The sequence below is a fragment of the Lolium perenne genome, chromosome 5 (assembly GCF_019359855.2).
Source record: "Lolium perenne isolate Kyuss_39 chromosome 5, Kyuss_2.0, whole genome shotgun sequence".
Taxonomy (NCBI): Eukaryota; Viridiplantae; Streptophyta; class Magnoliopsida; order Poales; family Poaceae; genus Lolium; species Lolium perenne.
This window is the reverse complement of record NC_067248.2, coordinates 227,034,430-227,047,378: the sequence shown is the minus strand read 5'-3', so window position 1 is coordinate 227,047,378 and position 12,949 is coordinate 227,034,430. Positions and strand designations below refer to the sequence as shown.

The window sequence follows — 12,949 nt, the reverse complement described above, 5'->3', positions numbered from 1 at the left end:
TTTTGGTTGCAACCCAGAAACTGCTTCAGCTTATTTCTTACCTTCCGTGGTGAGGTTACCAGCGATCAACAGCACAAGCAAGAACACAATTCACAATTCAGACAAACTTAGCACTGATAATAGTTCAAACACAGTCATAGTTCACGACACATGACGATCATAGTTCATGACACAGGACGATCATAGTACACGACACACCATAGACGATCATAGTTGAACAGACGACTGGAACATCAAGTACACACAGACCAGGAGCTTCATACATGACTTTGGAAGACGACACACCTGGTCGCGTCGCCATGGTAACGACACATGGTCATCACCTCAGTGCAGGTGTAGTCGAAGATGACCACATTGTACTGGAAGGTGGACACCTTCTTGAAGACGAGGAACTGGCCTATCTGCAGCTGATGAGCGACGGCGAAGGCCGCCCACCCCTATCGATGTATGCGTCATCGCCTTCTCTCACCGTAGTCATCCTCCAGTAGCAGCCAGTGTTGGTGGTGACGATGATGTTCGAAGGGATTTCTCCGAACCACCTGACGAGATCATGAGGGATCCGTAGCCGGTTGAAGGTTGGCTTGAAGATGATGCGTAGGAACTGGTCCGGCCCTACGCCCGGCTGGAAGAGGCCGACGTTAGCCGCCCTTCGCTTCTTGGACGGTCCCTCGTCGGGGGTCTGAGGTGACCCAAGCTTGAGCTTCTCAGTCTGCCACAAGAACACATGCCATTAGTGCTGTGCCTGCTCACAAGTATATAGATGAAAATGAACATAGGAACACATGTGATGCCTCCTACATTGGATCACACTGCAGCTCAAGGGACTGCCCTCAAACTAAGTCCAGTGTGCAAGATATCACACACCCACGACTAAGTTTGAGGGCAGCACCTTGCCTTCCAGTGTGCCATTGTTGAATCATTGGCCAATGCACTAGACAAACCAAAACGAGGCCTCATATATGTAGGATCACACGGCAGACAAAGGGACTGCCCGCAAACTAAGTCTAGTGTGCAAGTCATATGGCACACATGACTAAGTTTGAGGGCAACACCTTGCCTTCCAGTGTGCCATTATTGAATCATTGGCCACAAACAAAATGAGGCCTCATATATTGGATCACAAGGAATGCAAAGGGACTGTCTATAAACTAAGTCTAGTCTGCAAGTAATATGTCACACACGACTAAGTTTGAGGACATCACCCTGCCTTCCGTTGTGCCATAGTTAAATCATTGGCCATTGAACGACTGAAGAAGTACAAACATGGAAAGCAAGGTAGCATAGGCCTCATACAATAAGCACATATGGAGGAGATGTTTGACCTGAACCAATGGCATGGTGATGTTCAGGCATGCCATAGGTTCTGATCAATCATCTCCTCATACTATGATTACCGGTTGCAATCATCGGCCTAGTTCAATCAGAAACTACACAATCTACAATAAACTACCATGACTCATTCTGCACAGCAATCTCAACATGCTAAACCCCAGCACAAAAAACCCTTTCCCTCTTTGCATGCACGGTAAGATCTGCCAGTTTCAGCAATCCAAAGCCCGATCTAGCAAGGATCTACCGCAATCCGATACTAGAGTTACAGATCAAAGATAATCGAGACCGTCAAAAGCAAGATCTGGACAAGAACATCAAGAAATGGGGACGAACACCTTGCAAACGTCAATCCGACCGCTATCCTACCGGAAACCCTACCAGATCTAATGTGCATGTCGTTGGAAATGCCCGAGAATGGTATGTTCTGCCAGAACAAGTACGAAGGTGAGAAGGAGAGGTCGTTACCGCCATTGTTTCGGCCGAGGACGAGCTAGAGGTCGTGGGCGAAGTCGAGATGCCAATGAAGATTGTGGAGCAGATTGAGCCCGATGTCGCGTTGCTGCTCGCCGATGTCTCCTCCTCCGGTAGCGGTGCTCCTCCGTGCATCGCTGCGGTGGATTGGTCGGCGGGAGGGGAACCGCCGGGTGATGTGACAGTTTGGGGGAGGTGAGAGTGCGGTCGCGACTGATAGGAAGGAGAGGGGAGCGGTGAGGCTAATTATGGCGTGTGTTCCCGAAGGGACGCGACGTTTCCGCCTCCCTTCTCCACGCGTGCAGGATTCTGGCTGCAACGGGCCTTGCCCTAAAGAAAATGCCATTCCGGGCGTTTCTCCAGGGCCTGTCCCAGGAGTGCTTTAAAATCCGGTTCATGCAAGGACGCAATGGGCTGCAGGCATCAAAATGGGCCGAAAATTGCTGGCCCGATGTGAGCCAAGGGGGATGCAGGCAACCAAACACGCCCTTGGATATGGTAGTCCGCTGTATGGCACAGGAGCTTGTCTAGAATATTTCTTCCTACACGCCAAAGTCTACCTTTGAACTTGCGAGCATATGCTCCTGCTACTTAAGAAAAATATTTTAAAATATTAAAATTTTGAACAAAAATTTAGGACATATATGTCGATGTTAGACTATCTATGACAGAGTCCGTAAAAGGCCTAAAATCAAAAAATAATCGCTATTTTATGGCTTCGGGCTGAAAAACGGCGCAGATCAATCACCATAAACGAGCCAAACCCCCCAAAATAGTTTTTAGGCCGAGATCGAAAGCCCAATTCGGCCTGTATTTGTAGGGGTCGAACGAGCGAACCTAACATGGATCCATATCTAGGGCGCGCTGAATTTTCACCTCAGGCAATCGCCCAGTCTCTCCCTCCTCCCGCGTGTCGGCATCATACTCCATCGCTGCCACCGCCACACCGCCCGATTCGGCGGAGCCCAGCGAAGCGGAGCTAACGGAACTAGCGTAGGTTGCCCCGCAGCCCGCCCGCAGTTCCTCGCTCAGCTCCGGGTCCCGCCGCCGCGCCGTCCAATCGAGGATGAGCTTGGCCGACGAGATCAATGACGTCGAGCAATTCGATTCGTCGAGCTCGGACGATTTTGACCTCGACGAGCTGCTCCACGACGACGACTTGGAGGCCACCATCCTCCTTCTCTCCGTCAAGGAGCTGGAGGACCACATGAAGCTGCTGAATCAGAGGCGCGACTCAGTGATTGCCCGGAACCAGATCCAACGGAATCGCCTCCTCGGCCACGAGCAACTGATGGATGACTATTTCGCTCTATTCCGTAGGAGGTATCACATGCGCCGTAGTTTGTTCGTCACAATCGTGAAGGCTTGCGAAGCAAACTCAAATTACTTTTAGCAACATAGAAATGCTTCCTGCGTGATGGGTTTTAGCCCCTATAAAAAAACTCGGCTGCCATGAGGGTGATTGCGTATGGCATCCCTACGGATTACACAGATGAGTATATTCAAATTGGTGAAGATACAACCAGGGAGTCTGTCCGTAGGTTTGCTCGCATGATTGTCAAGTTGTTTGGGTCAACATATCTTCGAGCACCCAATAAGGATAACACAAAAAGATGGATGGAGATAAATGAGAAAAGATGTTGACCTGAAATGCTTCGTAGTGTTGATTATATGCATTGGACATGAAAGAATTGTCCCAAGGCATGACATGGACAATACTGTGGGAAGAGTAAAGATATTACCATTGTACTTGAGGCTGTGGCATCACAAGATTTGTGGATTTGACATTATTTTTTTGGTTTGCCGGAAATACTCAATGATATCAACATGCTGCAAAGATCCCCTTTATTTATGAAACTAGCAAATGGGGAACCACCCACTTGCAATTACAAAGTTATGAATAATGAATATACAATGGGATACTATCTAGCCGATGACATCTATTTAGGCTGGGCAACTTTTGTGAAATATGTGAAGGATCCTAAAGATAAGATAGAAGCTGAGTTTGTCAAGGCTCAAGAAGCTGCTCGCAAGGAAATTAAGAGAGCTTTCGGTGTTTTGCAAGCAAGGTTTCCCATTGTTCAGGGTCCAGCTCGATTTTGGGACAAAAAATCCCTTGTGAACATCATGACATGTTGCGTGATTCTTCACGACATGATCATCGATGATGAAAGAGGGTTAAGTTTGCCCTGCTTCTATGACAATTTTGGCACCCGAGTACCAACCCAATGGAATTCCGATCGCATTGAAGTTTTCCTTGAAACGCATCGACTGATTGAGAATGCCACTACCCATGCCCAACTTGTTTATGATCTCAAAATGCACCACTGGCAGTGACATGTCCATCGCCAATGATCTTACCGTTCCATTCATTTATGTGTGAGATGAATCATTGTTGAGACAATTGTTTATTTGTTTTATTATTTGAAAACTGTTGTAATTTGGTTGATACATTTATTTATCTTTTGTAATAATTTGGTTCCGAAAACTATTATTTGATTAATTATGATCGATTGGTGTATGTTTGTGTTTATACCATGTTGCATATGAATTCTATGAAACCCCAGTTTTACGGGTTTGGATGCTACTTTACAGTTTTGATTTACGGGCTCTGTTCTGCACCATCCATTTTCGACTCGTAAACACGAGTTTGATGAACTGAACTCGGTGTTTCAGTTCGCGTGTTTACGGGCTCTGTTAGAGATGCTCTTATACGTGTTCATATAAAGTTTTATAGAAAACTCGTATATTTTGAGTTTTGTGTAAAATAAGATAAAATAATCTTGTGAAAACTTATTTGAAGCACCAAATTTTATATTTGTTGCACACAACATGGGAAACGCGATTTTGGGCCAATATGGTTGTCTCTGCCGTCTTTTGGGTCAGACCAGACCCCGCATCGGTGGTCTGGCCTAGAAAATGGATCCAGGCTACAACCCAAACCGCTGAAAAACCCGCATATATAGCGGTCGGAGAGGCGGATGGGGGCCAAATCCCATCCGCTCCTCCGCCTCTTCGCCTCCCACCGACGTCAAATCGCCGCCCCGCCGGCGAGTAATCCCCACATCCTGCGTGTAGATGGAGCGTCCCCACCTCCCGCCGGCAACGATGGTGGCAGGGCACAGTCACCGGGCGGCCAGATAGGCCACGGCGGAAGGTCCATCGAGCGTGGTGGGAGCTGCACCGCTTGTTCCGCTGGCGAGAAGATGGAGACGGAGAAGGCCAAGTCCGACGCGGCGCGCATCCGCGGTAGCTAGCGCTACCGCACCTACGGTGTTACGGCGCTGCCCGCCTTCGCCATGCGGGAGTCCGACCGCTACCGCTGCGACCGCTCCTCCTCCCCTTCTGCAGCGTCGTCGTCGTCGAGCTCCCGCCAGCGCCCGTCGACGGTGTTGGTGGTGGAGATGGAGGAGGACGACGCCCCGCCGCCGCGCCTCCTGCGGCCGCAATTCGCGGCCAGGGACTACTTCGACGACGCCGAGCTGGAGCGTCTCCTCCCGCAGCTCGACGTGAACGCGGGGCTCGCGCCAGGCGATTTCGTCGACAAGCGCAACCTCGACACGGTGATCGGCCTCGTCTCACGCTCGTCCCAGCGCGACGCAGATAAGGCGGACGAATGGCGGCGCATTGCGGAGGAGCAGGGAAAGGTCTTCATCGACCTTGGCGGAGCGTCACGGAGTGATGCGGCCGCTCAGAGGCGCCGCTGCCACGGCATAAGGCTCCAGTGAGTATCCTGGAGCTGATTTTGCGTTCTAGTTGCCGTGGCGGCGGATTTTAGCTCGAACTTAGCTAATTCGAGTTCTTTTGCTGTAAATGTAGTCAAATTTTGCTCTCTGTACCCATGAATTATCCAACTGAAATGCAATTTCAGGTGTGCGTCTTTTTTTAAAATATGCCGTTCTATATGGTGTTTTTGGTCTGCGCGCGTGTTCTTTGAACCCAAATCAGTGTTACGATGCGCTGGATAGCTTGATTTGGGGTTGCAGGTTGCCGCTTCTGCTTGACATGCTCTTATATGTCCGTACATGTCAACATGTACACATCAATTTTTTTGAATTTTTCACATTGTAATCTACATTTAAAAGCTTTTTTAAAAACCGGAAGCAATATGCTGTAGGTTGCCAAAACGTCCCGTCCTTCGTGCACGGCTTATTCACAGCAATGCACGTGCACACCCACGTTCAAAAACATAAGTGAACGCAGCAACGACGTACAAAAGCTGCAACGGAAAATATTGGATATACGACCCGGACAACGCCGCGAGAACAAACAGAAGAAAAAGGCGCCGCTGCAAATCTTAGCCGCCAGCCACCAAGGCCGCTGCTGTTGACGGCTTGATCCCCGGATCCCTCCGCGGCCAAGGAGAGTGATCGTTCCCGAGGATCTGGCCGCGCTCCGCTCCGCCGGAGTCTCGTCGCTACATCTTCTCATCGTCGGAGAACGCAGGGGGCGTCTCCTGTGCTTCACTCGCCGCCTCCGGCCCGTCTCAGTTCTGACACGCAAAGGACTCGATTGGGTACTTTCTCTGTTTTAATCTTGGTCTTTCTCTAACGATTCAGTCATGTAAGCAGCTGATTCACACTGGCTTGTTCCACTTCACTCTTGAAGTGTTTCCATCCTTCTCTCTAGGTGGAAACCTTTGGATTTGCAGCTTTTTTTTCTTGGCTACTGATGTTATCTTTCAGTACAGTTACATAGCTGTTTTCCTTCTAGCCGTTGTTTGTTAACGCACAATTTGTTGCATTTCTGCTTCGTATCAAGAAGAAGAAAGTCCACTTTTGATCCTTGAATTCTAGTGAAACTTTTGGTCCTAGAACTTCTGTCTGGTTTAAAATGAACCTTGAACTCTCATAATCATTCACTTTTAGTCCTTACCCCAATTGAGCTAGGCAAATATCTGCCATAGGTGCCCAAAAACTCAAGGTAACGGTGCAAGGGTAGAGAGACGGGACGATGTTGATAAGCAAACAAGGAGACCTTTGTGGCGCAACGCTTCACGTGAATTAGAAGGGAGAGAAATCAAGCGAGAGACTGGTTCAGGGACCCAAAGATTTCGTTGTTTTTTGCATTGTGACGTTTGGTTTAACATCTCAGCTAGTTTGGGCTTGATCTGTTTCTAAACCAATTTGGTTGGTTCCCTATTTTTTTTCCACGCCAGTAATTTGCTCAATTCAACTGCAAAGGGATGAAAAATGAACTATTACGAGAGTTCAAGGTTCATTCTAGACTAAAAATAAATTTTGGGACTGAAAGTGAACTTTCCCAAGATTTGAAGGATGAGAATTGGACTTTCTTCTATGAAGAAAATAAAACTTCTACAGAGTGTTCTTAATGTCATTTCTTGGTTCTAGGGGCATGGGACTCCTGGAGCTCTTCATCACGGCATGTATGCCTGTTCTTAACATGCTCTTCGTTACCGGCGTCGGATCATTCCTGGCAACTGACTTTGCTGGGATACTGGGCAAAGAAGCAAGGAAGCATCTAAACTATGTAAGTGGCAGTGACTCACGCAAGTAAAAAGGCAGTAGGATCACCTAACCAATTTGGTCTACATAACTTGATTAGTTTCTCTATCATGTTTATGTCTTAATTTTACTTTACCGTAACCTGTCCGCTAATTTCTGAATCATATTTCTTCCTGCAGGTAGTGTTTTATGTGTTCAATCCATGTCTTGTCTCAGTCTATTTGGCAAAAACAATCACCATGGAAAGCATGGCCAAACTGTGAGTCTCATGCTTCTTCCTTATTTACCTGTTTCAAAGAAATGTTCACTGATTGCTATGATGCATAAAGAGCTCTTTCAGAAAATACTTTCGACTGTCGTATTAGATTACTGGAAGTAAGGAAAAAGTGACTATTTCTGACCCATGGTACAGGTGGTTTATGCCAGTGAATGTCCTCTTTACTTTTACCTTCGGGTTGATCTTTGGTTGGATCGTTATAAAAGTCACCGGAGCCCCACCAAAGTTAAGAGGCCAACCGGACTTTTCCGCCTCGAGTGTGCATATATGGAACATGGGGGCATGTGAACCCACTTTTTGAAAAATTCCGTTTGTGATGTCAAAACATGTTTTAAAAATCGAAACACAAAATGATTTCCCATATGATCTCAAATATGTGCCCTGGACATGAGTTTCGTGACGAAAAAACCTTTTATTTTGTCTCGGCAAAAAAATGAAATTTTGCAGGGCTATATAGCAGTATATATGTAACGGATTTTGTCTTTTTAGATTCTGAAATAAAAAAGTGGTTTCTCCGCGAAAACTTTCTACGCACACATGAAACATGCGTACGTATCCGGATATTTTTATTTCAGAATTTTTTAACATTTAGAAAATGCATTTCCAACTAGGGTTCACATGCACCCAGGTTCAAACCGGACTTTTCCGCCTCATTTTGGGTTGCTGTTCTGCTGGTAACTACAGAACCTTTGCTTCTGAACTGTAAGAAATATTAAATACACTCTCTATTATGGATAAACATCGTACAATGATTTCAAACACTTATTTTTGCGGTACAGAGCCAACATAAAATTGCCATGTGGTGCTAGCTTGGGCCTGGGAAGATGCATCCCTGTATCTTCAAAAGCTTAGTGATCTGGTTCAGATTAACCGGGCATGCAAAACTCTCAGCTAGAATATGAAACAAAATCAGTTTTCCTTGCTCCTGTTTTTATTTTCCGTACATCCTGCTATTACCAGTCAATCTGAATATGCTAGTGACAAGATACAAGTGAAAAAGACAACTTGAGAATCGTTTTGATGTAAAAAATAATCGTCTCTTCCTGCCATCAAGTACAGAGTTTCTAACATAAGAGCAGTAACCATCTGACAAACTAAAATCACAAACGGTCCCAGTACTGGTTCAGAACAACATATAATAAGTGAAATAAAAGCACCCACACAGTCCCTCGCTCTAACCGGATCAGGGCCCTTCTCATAATGTTTCAGATGAGGTACTTCCCAGCACGGATAGGTAACCACATCTACCCAATTTTGAACCATTCCACGAAATAAAGATGAGAGTGTGAGATCATGATACAGAAAAAAAAAAGCTTCGTCCCCCGCGGGCGGACTCAGGGTGACTGCCAAACCCTAGCGCCCAGGCCCCTCCCTCCTCCCCCCACCATCGCCAGCGTGGGCAAAGCCCGCGCGGTGCTGGCGGCAGCGGCCACGCCCTTACCCCCGCGCTTGGCTGGGAGACGCGGGATTTCTCCTCAGCTGGCGGCGGTGCTCCCTGGTGGTCATGGTTCCGGCGGCGGCGCACCTCGGGTGGCGCAGCTCCAGGTGGACAGGTGGTGGCAGCGCGGCCACTTGGCGGCGGGCAGAGCGGAGGCCAGCGGCGGCGCCCTCCTGGCCTAGTTGGGCCCTTTGGGCCCCATCTGGGCTTGGACGGGCCAAGTCTAGGCTCTTGGGTCTGCTCCCGGCGGTCGTTGGAGCTGCTCAGGCTGGTTAGGACGGTAGCGCACGGACTGCAGCGCGGTCATGGGAGCTTGACGAGCCCGCCTAGCTCGTCCGGGCCAGAGGGGCTTGGTATGCTCCTGTAGCTGCGTCCGGTCTGTCGCCGCAGGTGGCGGTGGAGGTTGTGCCATCCCGCGTGGTTGATGTCCGGACTCTCCTAGGCCCGGGTTGTCTCTTTTCGGTCTCGTCGGTCGGCGTTATTGGGCCACGGTGAGACGGCGGTGGGGATTGCAAGTCCATGGTGGCGCAAGTTGGTGGGCGGCGAGGTTGGTGGAGTGCGATGGAGTGTCCGGGTCGTGGTTCTTTGGAGGACGGAAGAAATCCTTGTCGGAAGGCTGACACCGACGCGGTGACGCTCGCGGGCGCTACCATTCCTTCTTGAGGGGCGTCGGGGTTCCCCCTCCCCACAACCCTCCCGCATATCAGGGGAAACCCTAGGAGTAGTCGCATCCCTTCTTGAAGATGTTGCTTTGGTATGCGGCGCTTCGGAGTGCTAAGACCGTGGTGGGAAGTCTTCGAAGGGCGCAGCGGCTGCGGTTCATCACCGTTTTTCGTCGATCCGACTGTGTCGACTTTGTTTTCCTTTTTTCTTCTTATTTTGTTTCCTTTTGGGCTTTGTTGTGATGTTTGCCCCAACGATGGTCTCTATCTTGTATCGGTGGTTGCTATATTAATGTAGCTGGGTGAAAGCCTATTTCGAGGAGATCATGATACAAGTTTCATGGCAACATATATAAAAGAATCGAACTCGCGCTGACGTGATAAGGACTAAGTGCTGAGATATTTAGTTCTGTAATTGTGTTTGTGTATAAAATAGTTAATGCTAAGCTATTTCAAATTTTCAATCACTGTATAGACATTGGTTGTTCGGTGGACGGTCGAACTTGGGCAGCTCCACCTTGATAACAACCCCTATTTAGTTTTACTCATTTTCTCTATGCTGAGTCGCTGACAGTTCATCAAAAATCTTAAGTTGACTTGGCTGGACGAATGCAGGCAATCTGGGCTCTATTATCCTCATCATTATTCCAGCTCTCTGCAAAGAGAAGGGAAGCCCGTTCGGAGCACCTGATGTTTGTCAGACTTATGGACTAGCCTATTCATCGCTTTCAAAGGCCGTAAGACTCATTGCACACACTCTGTTTTTTCAGTACATTGTCCACACCTGGTAAGCCTGATCATGTTTGTTTGTAGATGAAAATAATACTTCGTATCATGCGCTGTCAATATGATTGATTTTCTGCAGATTGGCTCCTTCTTTCTATGGACGGCCACTTACAATATCATCCGTGCAAATTCAGAAGTCACTGAAGTAGACGGTAACACTCCAACAACTCAAACAAAAGTCTCGGTTTCAGATAGTACTACGAGTACAGTTTCAGAAGAGCATTGTTCGATCTCGAGTGATCGCGTGGACGAATGCGCTCTCCCGTTGATATACAATCCAACTACAGACAGAACAAAGGTTTCTCAAATTTCTCGTAGTTTTTGCTATAGAAGTCATACAGTTTATAACAGTTAATTATAGTTTGTGCTAACTTGCAGCACTAAGGAATTTAGATTTGTATACATATAGGTCTCGTTCTCAGAGAGAGCAAAAAGAGCTGTATCATCGGTTTCTAGGTCGGTTGACTTGAAGAAGCTATGCGCTCCTTCGACTATTTCAGTGGTATATGCTAGTTGCAGAAACTACTAAATTCTGCATGGTACAAACTTTCAAAAGTATTACAGATTTGGATCAATCCTTTTGTAGATTGTCGGGTTTATAATTGGAGTAACACCTCTACTTAGAAATGCTATGATTGGAGAAAGCGCTCCACTCCGTTTCCTTCGCGAGTCGGCTGAACTAATCGGGTAAATGCATTCACATTTGGTAACAACTCACCAAAATGTTGTAGGTACAACATGTACCCATTGATTATTAGATTTGCTGATGATGCGGATTAATTCCACATGTCTAATCAGTTTCCTGGCCTTTTCCTGCACAGCGGAGGAGCCATTCCATCTGTCACGCTGATCATGGGAGGGAATCTCATCACCGGTAAGCTGAAACTGTAAAACAGTAGAAGCGCAATTGACGTAAGCACATCATTAGAGCATGTGAATTGGATGAGCTGAAAATAACGTGGAACATCTCTCCAGGATTGCGAGGAGACGTGAGTGTGCCACGGTCGGTGATCGCCGGCATAGTAGCCGTCAGGTTCATTCTGTTGCCCTTGCTGGGCACCGTGCTGGTTAAGGCGGCGATCCGGTTCGGCGTCATCCAGCCGGACCCTCTTTACCAGTTCATCCTCCTGTTGCAGTACGCCGTCCCACCCGCCATGAACATCGGTCAGACATCTTCTCATAGCTGGCGAACTGAATTTTCTTTTGCATGGAATGCTGATTAGTAATCTGGTTGGTTTCTCGTGCTTGTTTGGTTTGGCAGGGACGATCACGCAGCTGTTTGGCGTGGGTAAGAGCGAGTGCTCGGTGATCTTCGTGTGGGTGTACCCGCTCGCGTCGGTCGCCGTGGCGGTGTGGTCCGTGTTCTTCATGTGGACCTTGTTGTGAACCTCTCTCCCGTGGTGGTGTGGTCCGTGTTCTTCAAGTGTACCTTGTTGTGAACCTTTCTCGCGTAGTAATACATCGGAGTCTGTCACAGCTCCGAGATACTAGAACGAGGGAGAGGCCGGCGAGCCCAGCGAGCTAGCGGCCGATCCATGTGATATCCCCGAGTCGATCAGAATGTGCACGCTCGATCAAGTTGCTACAAAGACAGAGCCCACATGCTGTGGAAGATTTTTGCTACCGAGCTCAAGTGAGCACCTAACATCTTTATGTCATGACTAAACTCTAAGTTCCATACAGTTGTTACATGGTCGAGGATGACCGAAATTTAAACTTGAGGAGGTTGAGGAGTCCTACCTTGTATTGTTTCCTTGAGTTTAATCATAGGGATTTCTATTTTCGTGCCCCTGATTTGTTAGTTGTGCTCAGTTTTTCCCAGCCTCTTAACTTTTCCTCAGTTTTCTCCTCCCTCTAGTTTGAAACCCCTCGTAGACGCTCGGACGGCAGAGTTGCCGTCAGGTTAGAGGCCTTACCGTTACCGTTAATCTGACGGGTGGGGCTGCACAGAGGGCAGTTTCTCTCTGACCGTCTCGTGCCGACGGGTAGCCATCCATCTGTCGCTGATGCGTGGGCCATTTTATTTTCTGATTGTATACGCGGTGCTGCCAATGACAAATGGGGCCGCTCTATAGGGCTGCCGCAGCCAATGACCAGTGGGGTCGTCTATTTTTCAGGAAAAGACATATATAACCGCTCTGTGGGGCTGCCGCAGCCAATAACCAGTGGGGTCGTCTATTTTTCAGGAAAAGACATATATTGCTGCTCTGTGGGGCTACCGCAGCCAATGACCAGTGGGGTCTTCTATTTATTAAAAGAAAATCATATATTCCCACTCTGTGGGGCCTCCGCAGCCAATGACCGCTGGGGTCGTCTATTTATTTAGAGAATATCATATAGAGCCGCTCCGTGGGGCCGCCTCAGCCAATGGCAGGTGACTATTTTCGCAGCTTAATCTAAAGTGAATCTTATGCTAAACATGGTGCTTCCCGACGGTGACCTAGCAGTGGCGGCGAGCATAGCCGTTCTGACCATGCCAATATCGGCATCGTTTGGAGGCTGTGGTGCTCGAATCATG

At 48.0% G+C, this 12,949-nt stretch overlaps 1 protein-coding gene across 1 annotated transcript; it reads left to right on the top strand.

The window, feature by feature from the left end:
• Positions 1-6,042: 6,042 nt before the first annotated feature.
• On the top strand, positions 6,043-12,201 carry LOC127302124 (protein PIN-LIKES 3). Its single transcript, XM_051332481.2, has 12 exons — positions 6,043-6,319; positions 7,155-7,293; positions 7,448-7,527; positions 7,681-7,781; positions 8,196-8,219; positions 10,261-10,382; positions 10,511-10,729; positions 10,841-10,933; positions 11,018-11,118; positions 11,253-11,305; positions 11,407-11,595; positions 11,693-12,201. Exons 2-12 carry the CDS (start codon positions 7,159-7,161, stop codon positions 11,815-11,817), a joined length of 1,242 nt encoding a protein of 413 aa, XP_051188441.1. The 5' UTR covers positions 6,043-6,319; positions 7,155-7,158; the 3' UTR covers positions 11,818-12,201.
• Positions 12,202-12,949: the final 748 nt, after the last annotated feature.